The 19,263-nt window shown below is 41.9% G+C and overlaps 2 protein-coding genes across 5 annotated transcripts in view; one reads left to right on the top strand and one right to left on the bottom strand.

Annotated features, from left to right (window-relative positions):
- The first annotated feature begins 2,680 nt into the window (after nucleotides 1–2,680).
- On the top strand, nucleotides 2,681–13,367 carry rmc1 (regulator of MON1-CCZ1). Its single transcript, XM_012823712.3, has 20 exons — nucleotides 2,681–2,863; nucleotides 3,446–3,522; nucleotides 3,603–3,687; nucleotides 4,008–4,064; nucleotides 4,158–4,244; nucleotides 5,005–5,145; nucleotides 5,470–5,573; nucleotides 5,769–5,858; nucleotides 6,002–6,107; nucleotides 7,103–7,211; nucleotides 8,054–8,098; nucleotides 8,629–8,682; nucleotides 9,121–9,249; nucleotides 9,640–9,746; nucleotides 10,001–10,120; nucleotides 10,364–10,441; nucleotides 10,833–10,937; nucleotides 11,513–11,581; nucleotides 12,142–12,367; nucleotides 12,976–13,367. Exons 1-20 carry the CDS (start codon nucleotides 2,753–2,755, stop codon nucleotides 13,053–13,055), a joined length of 1,980 nt encoding a protein of 659 aa, XP_012679166.1. The 5' UTR covers nucleotides 2,681–2,752; the 3' UTR covers nucleotides 13,056–13,367.
- Nucleotides 13,368–14,252: 885 nt separating this feature from the next.
- LOC105896901 (epidermal growth factor receptor) overlaps nucleotides 14,253–19,263 on the bottom strand; it is a 43,161-nt gene continuing 38,150 nt past the window's right edge. For 2 of the 4 annotated variants that reach the window (XM_031583565.2, XM_042710169.1), the window contains exons 23-27: nucleotides 18,941–19,144; nucleotides 18,438–18,535; nucleotides 17,485–17,784; nucleotides 16,950–17,040; nucleotides 14,253–16,414 (exon numbers count right to left, since the gene is read on the bottom strand). In XM_031583565.2, the coding sequence (XP_031439425.1) occupies nucleotides 16,062–16,414; nucleotides 16,950–17,040; nucleotides 17,485–17,784; nucleotides 18,438–18,535; nucleotides 18,941–19,144 (1,046 nt within the window). In that variant the 3' untranslated portion in view covers nucleotides 14,253–16,061. The remainder of the gene's footprint in view (nucleotides 16,415–16,949; nucleotides 17,041–17,484; nucleotides 17,785–18,437; nucleotides 18,536–18,940; nucleotides 19,145–19,263) is intronic. The other 2 variants (XM_031583568.2, XM_031583567.2) reach the window with 2 other exon arrangements.

Genomic DNA, 19,263 nt, shown 5'->3' with positions numbered 1-19,263 from the left:
AACATTAGATAGGTGGCTCAGACACCTCGCAAATCCTCTCAGACGTATTTTTCAGTTACAATAATGGGGTTTTTATATTGTACAGTGTCTATTTCTCGGTAACTTAAAAAAAAATCTAAGCAAAAAAAAGACTACAAACAACTTTTAGGTACAAATACGACCATCTACGGAGTTTGGTCCGCCTTCCTTTTTTTTTGGAGCTTCGCGCTCTTTAGACGTGAGCATTGACGCGGTCTGATTGGCTAGCGCCTGTGCTGTCGTATTTGCATGAAAGGCAACATTTTTCAACTATTGCCGCAAGCAATACATGCAACGCAACGCAATAGTGCGTTCACACTATATGTGTTGGAATGCGTTGATCCGTCAAGGTTGAGAAGAGGTATTTTGGAGGAATGTCTTCTATCGTACCAAATTTCAAGTGAACTGCATTATCATTGAAAACAAGAATGGTTGTTGTGGTGTATGAATGTCACATGACTCATAACTCAAAGTAATTGTAGGATGGGCACTTCCCATCACAGCTACCTCTAGAGGGATTAAAATACTTAACCTTTTCGGAATATGTGAATCACAGTATGAACATAACTGTAATGCTTTCATTCTGCATTCCTGGCTTCCTCACCGAAATGCAACCAAAAACAATCAAACACCACACTGACAAATAAAAAAGTAATACAGTATGTATTAAGGTATGTCAAGTGGACAACTTTCACTGTGCTGTGGTCCTCGTGGGTTGCATTCCAATAGCAAGGGTCTCTGAGCTGTGTCCCCTGCTCCCAATGCACTGCACAGGGTATAGAATCCAAGTGATCTTCACAGGAAATTCGATCACTAGAACCCTTGTGCTTGCAGTCAGCTATCTGGGCCTCATAAAACATGTAATGAACATTTATACAACCCCAAATCAGAAAAAGTTGGGACGGTATGTTAAATTAAAACTGAAAACGGTGATTTGTAAATTCTCTTTGACCTGTATTACATTGAAAACAATACAACAGCACATTATTTGATGTTTTACCTCATAAATTTGATTCTTGAAACTTAATTCAATTTCAATTCTTGCAACATATTTCAAAAAAAGTTGGGACAGTAAAGCATTTACCACTTTGTAATGTTGCCATTCCTTTTCACAACGCTAAAGATGTTTAGGGACTGAAAGCACCAAGTGATGAAGTATTTCAGGTGTAACTTTGTCCCATTCCTCCTGCAAACTAGTCTTAAGGTGTGCAACGGTACGGGGTCTTTTGCGTTTCAAAATGTGCCACACATTCTCTATTAAGGGACAAGTCAGGACTGCAGGCAGGCCAGTACACACACGTTTCTTCCTCAGCCATGCATTTGAAATGTGTGCAGAATGTGGTTTTGCATTGTCTTGTTGAAATATGCATGGGCGTCCCTGAAAAAGGATGTAGTCTTGAAGGCAGCATATGTTGCTCCAAAATTTCTCTGTACTTTTCGGCATTAATGGTGCCATCACAGAAGTGTAAGTTACCTTTGCCAAGGGCACTGACACAACCCCATACCCAGACAGACCCTGGCTTTTGGACTTGTTGTGGTAACAGCTTGGATGGTCCTTTTCTTCTTCGGTCCGGAGCACACAGCGCCCATTTCTTCCAAAAAAGATCGGAAATACTAATTTGTCTGACCACAATACACGCTTCCACTGTGTGTCCCAGATGCCTCTGAGCCCAGCGAAGTCGACGGCGCTTCTGGACATGGTGAACATAAGGCCCCCTTTGGCACAGTAAAGTCTTAACTGGCATTTGTGGATGTAGATAGATAGATGGATACTTTATTAATCCCGAGGGAAATTATTATTATTTTTAAATGTTAATGTTACTACGTATTGTAGAGCTTGACAAAGGTTTTCCAAAATAATCCTGAGCCCATGTGGTTATATCGCTTATAGATGAATGACGGTTCTTGATGCAGTGCTGTCTGGTTATTCAGCTTAGGCTTGTGCCCTTGCCCTTTACGCACTGAAATTCCTCCAGATTCCTTGAATCTTTTAATTATGTTATGCACCGTGAAGGGTGAAATATCCAAATCCCTTCCTATCTTTCTTTGAGAAACATTGTTTTTAAACATTTCAATAATTTGCTCACGCATTTGTTGGCAAACTGGCGATCCTCGGCCCATCATTGCTCCTAAAGGACTAGGCCTTTCCTGGATGCTGCTTTTGTACCAAATCATGATTACAATGACCTGTTGACATCACTAGTTTCAAATCACATCATTATTTAATTATTCTACCTCATTACTACCCCTAAACTGTCCACGTGGAATGTGTTTTTGGAATGTGTTGCAGGTCTGAATGGCAGGATTGGATGTATATTTACCAGACAAAACATGAAATATCTTGTCTTGTGTATCATACTGTCTGCAATGAAATACAAGTCAAGGTACATTTATAAATCACTGCTTTCTTTTTTCATTTGCATTTTCCATACCGTCCCAACTTTTTCTGATTTGGGGTTGTACAAAATATAATGTGGGCCTATTTGTCTATCTGTTAGGGCTGAAAAATTCACATAAATACAGTAAGACACCTGAAACATAGAAGAAATATGTGTGGTTACAAATCCTTGAAAATTACCATTAAATGGTTTTAACGTTTTGACAAGAAAATCTGTACATTGCTCCTTTAAACACATCCTTTCCTAACACGGAGGTCACGCCCTCATTACTGTGCGCTGTCACATGATCCTGGGGTAAAAAAAAAAACAGGAACAGAACTGCTTCCAGGGAATGCATGCTTCTAATCATGAATGAGGAATACTACCTGGAGCTTTGTGAAAACCCTGTGCAATTCGAACATGCTTCCAGTGTCAACAACGTGTTTTTCGACGAGGCCAATAAACAGGTAACGTTAGCTACGCAGATAAGATGTAATTAAGTTAGCCATTACTAGCTAGCTAGTATGCTAACCTACATAGTGAGTCCTATCTACGTTTGTTAGCTAACTTTATTGTGACAACCAGCTTCCTGGCATAGAGATATTTTCACCAAGTCACCTATCTATATCCCTGTCATGAAATAAAAGTAAAGAAAAGGCGATGCACTGTCATGAGCACTTGCACATGTAATTCGATGATCCGAATGGACTTCTGAAGCTGGGATAGCCACTTAGCTAGCCTGCAGACAGCTTCGAATTAATAACCGTGTCTCGTGTTAGATACACACAGCATCACTTGACACTACCACTGTCAAACCGTGTGAGTGTTGCGGCCGAGATCATAGAGGCTGTAGCTAGCTAGTAGCTGCATCGTGAGAATGAGTGACTACAGCAGATAACTTGACATGTCTCTGTGCAGCATACATCTGTCTCTAATGTTAGTTAGATTATCACTTTGTGTCATTACGCTGAGCCTGTTATATCTGCTTCTTGTGGTTTTGATGTTAAAGTTGTTGCATGTTAATTCTCGATGTTTATTTTCTCTATCAGGTGTTTGCGGTCCGATCTGGAGGAGCCACTGGTGTTGTGGTTAAAGGTCCAGATGACAAAAGTTCAGTGGCATTCAGGTATACATGTGTGACATCGGTGTTCTGCTTCTTTCCTTAATCCCCAAACTCATGAAACTAAAGATTGTTACAATTCACAGAATGGATGACAAAGGTGAGGTGAAGTGCATCAAGTTTTCTCTCGGAAATAAGATATTGGCTGTTCAGAGGACTCCAAAGTCAGTGGTAAGTGTTTGGAATGAAGCTGTTGTAGGTATTTGCACATAGACTGAATATTGTTTCATGATTTGTTTTGTGGATGATTATAATTTTTTAGTTTTATAGTATGTTGCAGTTAAATATGCCTGGCATTGTCACAGCTAGTTTAGTCTAGACATTGCACATTATGTCATGCTGTGCTTGCATTAATGTAATTGTAAATCACATTTAAAATGAAATGAGTACAAATTAATATAATTAATATTCTCTCTCTCTCTCTCTCTCTCTCTCTTTTTCTTTCTTTCTCCCTCCCTCTCCCTCTCCCCCTCCCTCCCTCCACCATCCAGGACTTTATCAACTTTATTCCGGATTTTCCACACATCGAATTCTCTCATGAGTGCAAGGTATTGTATCATTCTAAGTAACAGGAGTATAAGGTTAACATATTGTCTGTCAGTGTGTACTTGAGGCTTTCTTCCTGTTTGTCTTCCCTACAGACTAAAAATGCTAGTGTGTTAGGCTTTTGTTGGACAAACTGGAATGAGATCGTATTCATCACAGACCAAGGAATAGAGTTCTACCAGGTAAAAAACATTATACAGGAACATTTGAGGTTTTGAAAAACAAATCTATATCAACAATAATTCTATACAAGTCTTGTGAATCATGTAATTTATAGCGCACACAAGTTATTACTTTCATTCACAAAGTGGTAATGCCTTTCATCAGTTTCCTTTTTTGTTGCTGTTTCTTTGCAAAATGAGCAAGTTTATTGACGTCTCCTTTGAGTTGAGGGGACAAGCAAATGAGGTACAGTGAGGTGGCCTTCATGTGGGTCTCCCCTAGCAACAGGACGTTTAGATGTCATGCTGTATTTGAAGAAAAGGATGTTCTGAAAGGCACTGCTGTCGTAACACAGCGCTGCACCACGAGCTTCATGGCATCTCTTACTTAAATACTATTTTACATAAGAAATATAAACAAAGTGCAGAAATGTAACTACTGTAAGTGCAAGTTAAGTACTAGTAGAAGTGCAAGTTAGGAGGGGAGGTGCTCTCTGAAGAGTTGGGTCTTGAAGAGCTTCTTACAGAGCAGGGGCGTCCCTCTCTACCTTTAAGAGCACCTCCCTTCCTAACTTGCACTTCTACTAGTACTTAACTTGCACTTAAAGTAGTTCAATTTCTGCACTTTTTTTTCTATTTCTTATGTAAAATAGTTTTTATTGTTACACTTGGTCTCTATTGCTCGTAGCTTGATTGTTCTCTCCCTTGTACTTCGCTTTGGACAAAAGCGTCTGCTAAATGACTAAATGTAAATGTAAATCTCTTGAACGTCTCTGTGTAGGTCCTGCCAGACAAACGCACCCTCAAGCTGCTGAAGAGTCAGAGCATCAATGTGAACTGGTACATGTACTGCCCAGAGACCGCTGTGCTGCTGCTCTCCACCACAGTCCAGGGCAACGTGCTGCAGCCCTTCGCCTTCAAAGTGAGCAACCATCTTCGGACCTGATACTGTTCTGATACTAGCTATGTTAGTTTGCCTGGTAAGAGTGACCGTTAGAATGTACCGGCATGAACTGTGTTGTAAATGTTTGATGAGGTATTACACTTTCCATCTTCAACAACAAGTCAAATGTGTTCTTACTGTAATCAGTTTGAATGTGCATGCCCTGATGGGTTCAAATAGAGACATTCAGACATCCATCCCCAACAATATGTAGCACACGGCCAAAAACATAGTGCCATTGAGGGTCTCTCCGCTTCATGTCACACCTGTTACAACATATCACTCGCTGTGTTGTCTCCTCAGAGCGGAACCATGTCCAAGATGTCCAAATTTGAGATCGAGTTGCCTGCGGTGCCCAAACCTGCCAAACTTAGCCTCTCCGAGAGAGATATCGCCGTTGCCACAATGTAAGGGACATGTGCGGTGCTTTTTACTCTGATTCTATATGCCGTGATACAGTTAGTCTTTGAATGCCCCACAGTCAAACATTAAATGCATCTTAAAAATGATAAAATCTTGTCAAATATACAAAAAACAAAATCATTTTAAAGGAGCAGGCATGTCTATCTGGTTGTCCATTAATGTTCCACTCATTGTTTCAGATATGGCGAGCTATATGTGATGTACCTGAAGCATCACTCTAGAACCACTAACAGCCCTGGTGCGGAGGTAGTGCTCTATCACCTGCCTAGGTATGTGGACTGTTTCCAGCAGTAGGCGGAAGATGCTCATATCTCCAAAAGTGTTTGTTTCCCTCCATCCTCTGCTCTGAAATGTAAGATATGTATTATTCATGTCCTCCTCCATGTCTATCCCCTGTATCGTCTGTGCGTAGAGAGGGAGCCTGTAAGAAGACTCATGTTTTGAAGCTGAATACTACAGGGAAATTTGCACTGAATGTGGTGGATAACTTGGTAGTGGTGCACCATCAGAGTTCGCAAGTGAGTATCTGGTTTGTGTGTGTGTGTGTGTGTGTGTGTGTGTATGTGTGTGTTTGTGTGTCAGACTTTTTGTTCTCAGCCCTGTGTTTCTCATCTTGGGAAAGTGTGACTGTTTGACATTAGTTACCCCTGAAATGCAATCAGACACGGCAGAAGGCATTGGCACTCTCAGACCAGGAATACTAATTGCCTTTTCTGTTAGTAGTGATACAAATGTTGGGCACTGTGATGAAAGTTCAGATTCAATTAAATTATCTTAGGTTGGAAACACACTGACTAGCAGTAGTACTAGTAGTATTAGCAGATTTTCCATTGTTTGCTATGGTTCGACAGCGCTAGCATTACGCTAGTGGCGTTGGTTCAGTGTCAGAGTCAGTTTAATGTATCCTTAGAACATTTCAAGCATTCTGACCAATCAAAGCAATAAGATATCTTATTAGTAGTTAGACATTTCTTTCCATTGTACAGAAATTAGGGTAACACTTTATTTGCAATGCATAGTCCACCTACAGAGACTTTACAGATGGTTTGTTGAAATTCAAGTTCAGACTTTCTAATTGTTCACAAAACATCAACTTCACCACACCCAATATCTAACCCTAACCTTAACCATAAATTGTAACAGCCTTTCAACAGATAGTTTGTTTATAATCTGAACATCTGTATATAGTCTATAGGGGACCATTCAAATAAATTCTGACTGAAATGAGTACTTCACTTAGCAATGAGATAGAACTTAAAACTAATAGAATTGTTATGGTCTGAGCATCGTTGCTGCTGCTTCCTTATTTTCGGCGTGATCCCCGCCTTAGCATAAACACTCCATGCACCTTGCTTTATGACATTAACAATCCATGCCCGCTGTCTAACCAGTCTGACCTCTCAACATGGTGCTCAGCACAGACGTCCCACTGAGTAGGTGAACTAAACATTCTTTAATGGAAGGAGTAACTGTTTGATTTTGTTAAAGATTTATTTTTTTCGCCTTTTCCCAGACCTCCATTATATTTGACATCAAGCTACAAGAGCCAGACTGTCCTGTAAATGTCCATCAGCCAGTTCTCCCAGCTCTCTCCATCCACCCCTATAAGATCCCTCGGACAGGTACACATCCACCCTCTCACACACACACACAAACGTTTCAGTGGCTCTATAATCCTCCTCAGCAGATGACTTACATTTATTGTTATGAATATTAAAATCCAGATAGAGACAAAGGTGAGAGAAGCGAGCCCTAGAAAATATTGATGAATTCAAAGAGATGAATGAAACAAATAAATAAAATACATACTGATAGGTGAAAATTCACCCTAGTTACCTCAGGACTCCGGAGCTGCATATAAGTATATTTATTAGACAAACAACAAGAACAATTGCAATCGGGCTCACCCCCAGCACAAGGCTGAAAGTGAAGCAATATTAAACACATCGCACAAGGTTTATATAGACAGAAGTTGAGCGTTCAACAGGGATAACCACGTGGTGGATTTCTGACGTCCGAGGCAAGGATGGAAGTTTTGCAAGGTCGGAAGAAGCACAGTTCGACCCTTCTTATCACTTCTGGTCTAAACATGCTCTTGTACATATGCAGACTAAGTGGCACCTAATATTCTAAGTTACACTCACACACAGAAAAGCCATTTCATAAGCACATGATTCATACATTCTTAAGTAATTAACAGTGTTTGCAAATTATCTCCATCACATACAAATTGTGTAAATATCAAGATACTTTAAGAACCCTATCATTATTCTAACTGTAGCAGATTTTATGTTGTTTTTTTTACCTTGAACCTGGAATATAACCTGGATATTTATGTTATTAACAGTAACATTAGCATTGTGACACATTTTAGGAAGGAGGTTTGCATGATTCACTGATATCATAGATATTCTATTTAAAAGCAGCCCGTCACTATAATATAGCGTCTGTGTTCCTTTCCCAGGCCCTGCAGCAGCCCCTAGCCAAGCCCCTGTGGCCTGTGAGCTTTGTATCCTTCCTGACCCTAAACACACACACACACACACACACACACACACACACACACACACACACACACACACACACACACACACACACACACACACACACACACACACACAAGTAAAAACACCCACACACATACTCTCACTGAAGGCGCACACACAGTGGCAGTATAAGGAGTCGCTGGAGTAAAAAAACACATACACAAACATGACAAAAAAATAAAGAAAATAAACAAGAAATATACAAGAAATAGAGAGCCCTACTTTAGTCTAGAAATGTCAGTGTAAGAGTAACGATTATTGATGCAATACAGTTAGTTGTTCAGTGTTGAAATCTCCAATCTGGTTTGTAAGAGTTCTCTCTCTCTCTCTCGCACAGCCACTTTGAGCAGGGATCGTAGTTGATTACAAGAGAACATGATACATGATAGAAAGTAGATGCAGTGAGACATGTTGCTCAAGGAGAGTTTCTACTGTCCAGTTTTGAGGCGGTCGTCTCCTCCTGCTGTTAGTATTCCTTAACTACGACTCAAAGACTCCTCCACCTGGAGTGTGTTTCAACCTGACATCATCATCAGTGCCAGTGAAGGTAAGACGGACGTTCATATTTCAGTGTTTAATACACCGTTCTCTCCCCTCTTAAAAGGTGTTTTATTTTGGCACAGAGGCCTGTTGTTACTCACAATGTGTCTGCCAGGAGGATCATTTGCTCACCAAGGTTGTTCATTCACATTTTACTGCCACCGCGGGCGAACACGCACAAGCTCGGATGTTGGAGGAAGGTCTGCAACAGAAAAGTTTGTGTTAGTGCTTGTTCCCCTGTGCCAGTAACAAAGTGTGACAAAATAACCCTTGTGTTCAGACATTTCCCCTTCCTTCCTCCCCTCCTTCCTTCCTCCCTCGAGACTAAGGTGAGAAAGGGAAATGTACCATATGACTCAGCAGTTGAGCCTTTTGTAATGTGTGCGACAGTGTCTGAGCAACAAATCAAAATAAATGTCCTGACGGAAATGTCCTGTTCATTCAGGTTACCTCTGGTACCTGACGGTGAAGCTACAGCCGACGCTCAACCTCCTGCAGGACAAAGGCAAACTCATGGACTTCCTGCTGCGCAGACGCGACTGCAAGATGGTGATCCTGTCCGTGTGCTCCCAGAGTACGACTGCTGACCCTGTCATGTCCTGTGATCTTCAAGAATCCTTAGCATTCCTTTAACTAATTTTCCTTTAACTCATTTTAACTAATTATGACTGCAGTCATAAACATCTGTAAAAAGATTTAATTACAGCACTTAATGGTTCTTAATTGTTTGTTAATATGGAAACTTTTTTATGGCTGCTTTTTGCTATAATATAATTCTAACATAATTTACCCTCATTATTTGCATGTTAATATGTACACGTGTGTGTTATATACAATATACTGTGTATATATATATATATATATATTGCTATAAAACTACACGTGAAGGCCAATATAAGTGCAAAATGGAATGAGGGCCCTCAACTGTGGCCAAACTAACCGATTCAGTCTCCTCCTGTTGCAGTGCTGGTGAGTGAGGAGAAGGGGAGTCTCTCTGTGGTGGCTACAGTGTTTGACAAACTTAACCAGGTGTATAAAGAATACCTGGAGGCAGAACAGTCTTACACTGTGGTAAGTATTCTACCATCCGGTGTGATCAAATTCTGATATAATCATCTATTAAAGATCACATATCATAAGTATTACAGATACAAACCATCATAGATATCTGTCATTATTGATCATTTTTTGTCTGCATTAATGTACTTAAAAAAAAGATTCACAGCATAGTTTTAGATTTCAGATCTTTTCTTGAGCCTCCTATGATGCAGGCATGTTCCTATGACGCAGACACGTGTGCTAACTGATGTCGTACCCCCGCACAGGCAATGGAGTCAGGCCCCAGCCGCTCGAGCGCCTCTCATAAGAAACCGTTGAGGACACAGGCTGTTGTGGACCAGTCAGACATGTACACTCACGTCCTGTCTGCCTTCACGGAGCGCAAGGTTCGTTGAGCTGGAACGCTCTTTTTTTAAAAGCATTTCCTGTAACTCAATCAGCTGAATATTTGGGTTCTGCCGTCGAATTTACACAAAGTATTGTTTCATCACAAATGGCCAGTTTTAGTCCGATTTAGAATCCCTGTATTTCTCTAAAGCGAAATGACAATCATTTGAAAAAAAGGGGGTACTATATGGAATAAATAAGCCTGCTCCTAATGCCCATTGTCATTGTTTCCTGTTTAACAGGGTGTCTCCCATAAGTTTGTCATTGCTGTCCTGATGGAATATATCCGCTCTCTCAATCAGTACCAAATCACTGTGCAGGTACGTTCCCCCCTTCCTATCAATGTGCAGCTGTGTTCCTAATCAAAGTGTCGCCACAATCCCTTAATCACGGCACAGCAATGCCGTGCTTTTGCTAGAAAAAGTCACAATGCTCTTTAAGTGTTCAGTGCCTCAGTGTCCCAAATGATTCAGTATCCAGTCCCTATGGTTCAGGTAATGGCTCTTTGTTGAATATTCTTGTTAACAATTCAATTTAATGAATGATTTCTGTCCAAGACTTTGACCATATTGTCCATCTATCAGTTTGTGTATTGATGACGGAACAAAACGTTTTTAACTATTTTAACGATTTTAGCGCAGTATCTGTATAAACTGTGTTAGTCCAAGCTGATTTATTAGCACTAATGCAGCTATCGGTGTGATCCTCTAGCACTATCTGTATGAGCTGGTGATTAAGACCCTGGTGCATCACAACCTCTTCTACATGCTGCACCAGTTCCTTCAGTACCACGTTCTCAGCGACTCCAAGCCTCTGGTAAGTCTGGGGCCCAGAGCTGCCACATGGTATCCCCACAACCTCAGCCAGTGTCCCCATTGGGTCTGTTGAAAGTCTGTGTAGGTGACCCGCACACGGCAAAAACAAAAAGGGAACAAACCTCAAAGAGGCATCTTCTGGAGGCAACAAATGCTGTCCTCAAGGCTTGTAACGTCAGAAAGGTAACAGCCTACAAGCCTTGTGGAAAGCATTTCTGCCTCGTGAAAATGATTTCTTTATTTTACACATTTTTTAGCGTGTGGGTCATCTATACAGGCGTTACCCTGGCGAACGCACCCTATAAAGCAGATCAGGTCTGTTGATATCCCTGTTTTGGTCTGTGTCATGACTTTAAGCACCAAGTAACATTATAAACTGATAAATCTGTTTACTCCAAAGTAAGTAATTTGAGCTGAAGTTTGTTCTGAATGATTCACTGTACTGTAAATGTACTGTATCGTAGTAACAGCACTGATGCAGGGGGACATCTGAGTCATTGGATAATGCACTGTGCAAAAATGGGCTTTAATGAGCTGAGATGATGCTCTGAGTCAATGTTTGTTTCTCCATCACAGGCTTGTCTGCTTCTCTCCCTGGAAAGCACCTATCCGCCTGCCCACCAGCTCTCCCTCGACATGCTCAAGGTACCGCTAGACCTCCGCACTTCTTCCTGTTACCCAGCATTCCTCATCATTGCCCTGACATCCTGTATGAATGATTACTGTTTTTGTGTCTACTTATTTTTCCCAAAAATTGGCTGCTATATTAGTCCTCCCCATGTGAAGTCTGCAGTCTGTGTTCACTATAGTGGTTAATGAATTAATGAAAAAGGTTGAGGAAGACTATTTGTTTGTTATACTGCATGTGGTTCTGTGGTCGGGTAGGTCATGCATAACATGGGGAATGTAAACAGATCTGCTGCTGGAAAAGTTCTTAATGGATTGGCATAAAACCGTGAAATGTGCTGTTTTTGGCCTGTGCCAAGGAGTGCTACAGTGCCACGATAGCCCGGCATATTATAGCAGAAAGTGAAACCATGTCATCTCTATATGTGATTTTCTCTGGCAATTACAATTCAATTAGTTGAAGTCCTCCCTTGGAAACTAGCCATCTTTCATGGAGCGTCTGTTATTGTAACTGATTCATGATACTTTATGATGTGTTTGTTTGTGCTCCTTTGTGTGTGTCTGTGTGTGTTCAACAGAGGCTCTCCACCGCTAATGACGAGATTGTGGAGGTTCTCCTGTCCAAGCAGCAGGTTCTTGGTGCCCTGCGGTTTGTCCGCAGTGTCGGTGGCCACGACAACGTGTCGGCACGGAAGTTTCTGGATGCAGCGCGGCAGACGAGCGACTCCATGCTCTTCTACACCATCTTCCGATTCTTCGAGCAGCGAAACCATCGTCTCCGCGGAAACCCAGGCTTCAACCCAGGTTTGTCTTTCTGACATGGATCCATTTTGTCTCAAATTGTCATGTCAATGTCATGTGAAAGAGGCCTTTGTATGCGTTTTAGGATGTGTAGTGGACACTAGATGGCGCACTGTTCCTCCTGTGTAGAGCAAAGTCAGTATCGGGAGAGTGATGATGATCCGATATGACTTCATTGGGGTGGGGTGGGACAGCGTAATTATCCATATTGTTTGGCAGCTACTTTGTGATATTCAGCTTTCTGTGTGAGGAAAAGTACCGCTGTTGTATTTCACTGTTTGTTTTGATTTGTTGTGCTTGCTCTGCTGTTTTGTGGGACAAATACAGGCATACTTTCCAATTCTCTGCTAATTAGCCATTTGTTACTAATTTCAGAAAAAGTTTTATTCAGTCTGGTGTAAGATTTAAAAAAAATGAAAAATCTAGTTGGCTTCCAAAAGATCATGTAATACTTTTTCTAGTTTAGGACATATAAAAATGTCATGGTAGTGCTCTTTATGAGCGTCATTAGAACCCAAAGCACTCCCCTAAAGCCAGAGCAGATTTATATGCTGGGAGGCGCACTGCGCCAACACCTCGTAAGTCTTGCTCTCTGTCTGCCATCACTGTAGGGGAGCACTGTGAGGAGCACGTGGCCCACTTCAAACAGACATTTGGAGAGCTGGCCTTGATGAAGCCAGCTGCTGTCTAAGCGGCCAGGAGATGGGAGATGGGAGGTGCGCCCAACTGACTGGAAAAGACATGTTTACCTCACACTAATCAACATTCCCCTTGGCCTTGGATTGGTTACACTGGAAGGAGGACGTGCAGGTTATTGTCAGTATCATGTTGGACATGCTGGACTTTAACTGATGCAGGCATTTGAATGGTTGTTGTTGTTTTTTTGCATAAGGCCACTTGCAAAATGTCATCATTCAAAGAATGCCCAGCTAAACTAAGAGGCATTGTATATGTTGTTAAAAAGAATAATGTAAGTTTTATTAAAGTCTTATATTTAATCATGCACTTGCGTGTGTGTGTGTGTGTCAATAATTATTAACAGTGGTAATTTAGAACCAGAAAGGAAAAATACAGCCTTTTGTCTTTTTTTCCCTTAGTGTGTTTAAGAGAAAGAGAAAATTTACGTATCCATAATTTATTAAACTGTCAGGATTACTCAATCTGAAAGCAGGGGAAGATGTACGATTTGTGAAAACGGGTGACGGGTGAATCTTACCCTATATGAAACTGGATTTGTTTAGCTTGTATGTACATATTTTAGCCACATAGTGGCGCAAATCCCAAAGCTTACTTATGGGACTGTCAAGTTTGACGTGGACTTGGGTTGTCGTCAAAAGCCTTTGTCTCGGCCTCTCTACGAGCAGTTAGAGGAATTCCAAAACTGTCACAGGAGGGCGACCCGAGCCAGACACGGCACTCGTGACATAATTGACGGCCCGCCGTGTCCCGATATCGAGCGTCACACTTACAACATGCGAAGACGAGGAAATTCAAAACAGATGTTTATAAGCTGATGGTGTTCCGAAGTTCTCACGAGGAGGATACTGATACATCATACAGTATCATTATCATTAGATTTCCCGATGATATCAATTACACCATACGTGTCCAAATGTTTTTTTTTTTTATTGGATTGCAACATAGGCTACTGGTTAATCGCAAACATGTAAATATTAAGTGCAGTAAAACTGTACACCTACGTACCTACAATTAAGTGCATCACATCATAAGACTACCAGTGAAGTCATCACACACAACACATTCTCCTAGAATGGTATCTATCAGCAGTTTATCACTTCTGCACCATACAAAATGTTGTATAAACTACCAAAGCAGTGTTTCAAGCGAGTTTGATGGATGAATAGTGGAAAAAAACTGAACTCTGAACTGAAACTGAATAATTCAATTTATTTGAATGTGCTTTCTATCATATCCCTAAAAACACACCAGTTGCTAGAAACTGTCGGTGAAACCGAGCCAGATCTTTGGTATACATATTAGGTAAACTGTTTTTACAAGACCATTTCCATCCACGTTCTCTTGTTTGTAGGAAACAAACAACAGGAACGGCAAATTGAGACGATGTATTAACAACACTTAACATGTGATTGAAGGATAACTATTCTGGATACTCACACTGAACAGAAATGCATCCATAATATGTAAATCTCTATTTACACTAATGTCAATCAGAATGTATCAATATGCCGTTTTTGAGTCAGTATGTTTTTTTCTATTTGTAATCCTGGTTGCGGTTTTGTAGGATAGTTAAAAGCTTTAATGCTACTCTGTCTTCAATCTTTCTCCTTTAGTTCATAAAATGCAATATTTTATTTATATTGAGAATATTTCAGTGTAAAATGTGCTGAAATCACAGCTCTGTCAAAGTCCCTCCATGGTCAGTGAGTTCTCTTCAGCATCAATGCAATCACGCCACAGCTCTGAGAAATTTGGAATTGGGAAAGGTCACGTCAGAGTGTTTTAATGATAAAAATGCTACCTGTGCTATATTTGTCCATTACTGTCCCATTGTTCATTCACAAACTCAATACAGTGTTGTTTTCTTGCAGTGTGCCCCTTGCATTATTGAAGGCTTTGTGCTGAAAGTGACTTTGATTGAATAATTAATAGTTATGTATGCTTACTCTGCTGTGCTATTAGGTGGCCTTGCTTACTTTACAGATTTGTCCAGAACATATTGCTTGCCTGTTAAAAATCAGTCCCTGAATAACAATAATACTGCTTCAAAATGACATTCCAAAAAACCCTACTATTACAACATTCTGTGAATACTTTGTACACAAGTAAACAACATCAAAAAACACATTTTTGTACCAATTTCACAGTTGAACATCTAAAAATCTACTTAGACTGAAAAATGTAACATCTTAACAATTGTCTGTGGTTCAAGAGTTGTTCTACATTGGACGAGATGGGAACATGAAGTTGCCTGTATCAAGTCCTGCTACGAGTCTTGAAAACAAGAAACCAGTTTGTTGAACTATTTGTAAATTGAATGAATTACTATTATGAGTACATAGCCATCTCTGGAGAAGAAATGGGTAATTATTTCAAGTACTTGTAGAGCTGTAGTTGTGTACACTCCCCTCGGCCTGTTCACGTTTCATCACAGAACAACTGAACCTGCTGCAAAACAGCCTTCATTCTATCAGCACTCCTGCATGTGTATTTGCCAGCAACAGGGATGGGTCCAGGCCAACGGGCTTCTGTTCAGGTCCTTTCCTCCGCTGCTGATCTCTGAGAACGAGAAGCTCCTCTGGAGAGGAACATGGCTCAGAGTGAGGTTAAAGGGTCGCCAGTGAGCATCCGCCACCTTTATCCTGTGGATGAGTTGATGAGCCCATTTATCCGGAGGGTTCCAGCTGCTTGCGACTCACTGGCAGCCAAATTAAAGGGCCTATTGTTGAATTTCAAAGTCAGTTCCCACATGGGTGTACCAACTCTCTCTCTTCCCCCCCCCCACACACACACACCACACACTCATACACCCCTACACTTGTCCATCAAGTCTTAAATAACACTGCTGGATAAAATTCAAGTTTGTGACATTCCGGATTGGGACCTTAATCGGTTTCAAACCAAGGCCAGGGCCCACATGGGTACCAGCTGACCCTTGACCCTTGACCCAATCTGGCCCATATCTGCAGTTTGCTGCTACCTTCCAGTACCTGGACCTCTAACGGGCTGGGGCCTGTGCTTTAGTGCTCAGCCCCAGATACTCCAGGTTCTCAGCGGCGGGCAGGAAGAGGCTTCTGGGACCGTCCAGAGGCAGGAAGCCCTCTTGGTAGTCCGGGTTGTCCAGGTTGGCACAGAGCGAGCGGGGGAGTGTACACCTGGCCGTGTTTAGGTACTCCGGCCCTTCCGGTTTGCCGCTGAGCACCTCACAGTACCCGTCTTCATTGTCGTCATCATCATCATCATCATCACCGTGGCGACCGCCGTCAACACCGTGGCTGTCAACCTCTCCGCGGTCCTCGTAGTTTGGGTTCATCATGTCACACAGCACGGTCTCTTGCTGGTTCACATACTCTGTTTCAGGGGTTGAAAACAAAACCAGTGAAATGTACATGAACCAGCCTGAAAAAGGGGGATTATTGAACAGAGATGTGGAGCATTTCACAGCCCTGGCTTAGAGGCTTGCTCGGCTTAATTTGTTAGTCTACAGCCAGAAGTAAGGCATTGCCATTAATCATTACTCGAACACACAGGCTAAACATCATCCTGCACTCCCAAAAGGCAAGGCTCTCCCAATATTATATTTCTAAAAATAACACAACTTCTGGGAAGTCTTTGGAAGATTCATTTGTAAGGGCCTTGAACCAGGCCTATAAAATCCGAACTGGGAATCCACCCAGCTTTGTTCTTCAAAACAAACAAGAAATGAGCTGTTATTGTCCTTCCGTAAAGCCAGTTTTTGTTTTTCTTAACATCAGCATCACATTTTGGTTTCACTAGGCTAACACACACAACATCATCATTAGCATCTACACGTTTGGCCATTTTAGCTTCAATATAAGACGCAATGGCGTAGACTGACATGTGCTTGACCTGTGATGATCCTTACCTGGTAGAGGATTATCCTTTTCGAGCAGTCCATGTGTAGGATCTGTGATGTAGCGTAGGATTATGCTGTTCTCTCGAACTGGGTGACCATTCTGTGCATGAGAATAAAAGCACAGATTGTCAGATTCACTGTGCAAAATGCAGATCATTCACCCAATATGTAAAGTGCTAGACAGAGAAGAACATGTAGAATATATCGTTGTCAAAAACACAAATCTTTCTAACAACCATAACGATCCCATTAAACAGCTGTTTTATATTTATTAGTTGATATTCCTCTGCTCTGTAATTCATATGTTTTCCATACATATGTTCTGATTACTCATGGCCAGTAAAACATAAACAAATAGATTAAAACACCTGTAGGAGACTCATTCAATGCACAGGGACACTGTGCACAACTGTCTATTTCTAACCACACTTACAGAATTGGTGTGCATATTGCACCTCCAACAGCCTGACTTGCCAGACGGCCAACAGGTTTAACCAGACCTCAAAGCTACCGTGCGTAAGTGCAGGAGTCTCTGTATACTTACTCTGGCCCTGGTGTACACATGCAGTGGTGGTGAAGGTGACGGGGGGGTGTTGGGAGGGGTTGGAGGTGCTGTGTGCCTGCGGCGGTCGTGTGCTGTGTATGTGCGGGTGGTGGCGCTAGTCACCGTGGCCGGGCGGGGCTGCTGTGGGTGAGGCGTGCCGGGCTGGCCATTGCTGAAGAAGCCCTTGTTGGGCAGCAGGTACTCCTCGGCATCCACCACACCCTCAATGCCCTCGGTGCTGATGAGGGTCCGGTAGAACCTGGTGTCCGTCGGGCTCGGCAGACACATCCGCTCGTCCCCCTGGGGGAGTAGGGAGTTTAAAACACACATTTATCTTTGTCATGTTTAACCAGTCAGCCAGGTCAACCACCAAGTCATCCACCAAAAATATTTTTTCAACTCCAACTCCATTCTAATTGCATACAGGGTGTCTCTTTGTCTTCCTTTCCCATCAACAATTTATAACTGCCAGTAAGGTATGTTATCTGGGCAACTTTTGGTATCATTTTCAAATTAATTTTGATGAAATTTGGTCATGTGAAGGACTGATAAACACAGCTGTTGTTCCCCCTAGCCATCCAGACTATGCACTATGTAGTTCTGTAGTTTCGGTTGGAACACCCAGCCAAAATGTAACAGCCTCCACAGCACGACATTGCCATTGAACAATATTGCCAAAAGATGTTAGCAAGCTGTTGTGCCAACTGGGCTGTTGGTGGTGTTGGCAAGGTTTCTGCCTGCTTTTTAGGTAGGTAGCTCGCTAGTTTTAAACCAAAACCCCAAACTCATAATGCTTCTTTAAGGAAGCCCTCCCTTTAAGGAGGACTCAACTCAAGGAGTCTTTATTTCATGTTGAGTGCACTTCCACATTTTACACATCAGTCTTCTCTGAGAAACATAGCTGCTAAAGAGTACTAATGTGGAGGGTTGATATTACTATTAAACCGCATTACCTGTACAACCAAGTAGCGTGATGGATCACGAGCCATTTTGGAGAACTCTGCAACAAGCTCCCTGAAATGTGGTCTGCTGTCCGCATCAATCATCCAACCTACACACACACACACACACACACACACACACACACACACACACACACACACACACACACACACACACACACACACACAACACATATAAGCACACCGTTTAAATATGACTGTCTGCACTTTGTTCACCATCAACAAAGACAAATGGAATAGAGGGTTAAGACTGTGGCTCATCTGCTGTACGCATCATCATGTCAGCCAATTAGGCTGCAGTGAACCAAAGTCGCTCAACCAACAAGAGCAGTGCCTGAGTCAGAATCAGATCAGATCAGATCAGATCAGCCTGTCAAGCCTGAGCAGCTTTGAAGTTCCACTAACACACGCCTCAAGCCTGAAGATCATTAGTCTGAACAAAGAAGGTTTGATTTTTTTTGCACATTTACAGATGTATTTAGTTGGGAGCTCACATTTGACCATGATCATGTTGACGTCTATGGTGCATGTGTAGTTAGTTAGGAGCTCACATTTGACCATGATCATGTAGACGTCTATGGTGCAGATGGGCGGCTGTGGCAGACGCTCTCCTTTCTCCAGGATGTCAGAGATGACGCTCGCCGGGAATCCATCGTAAGGTTTTGACCCGAACGTCATCAGCTCCCAAACAGTCACCCCTGAGGAGAAAGAGATTCATTAACTATGTATGACATGCACTAACATAATGTTCAGCTCAATCAGTCTCCTAACCAAAGTTAGCGCTTAACAGAACGGACTCGTCCTCCCCATCCCTACA

This window comes from Clupea harengus, chromosome 17, assembly GCF_900700415.2.
Source record: "Clupea harengus chromosome 17, Ch_v2.0.2, whole genome shotgun sequence".
Classification (NCBI taxonomy): Eukaryota; Metazoa; Chordata; class Actinopteri; order Clupeiformes; family Clupeidae; genus Clupea; species Clupea harengus.
Note: the sequence above shows the minus strand (reverse complement) of the source record. Positions and strands in the feature narration are given on the sequence as shown.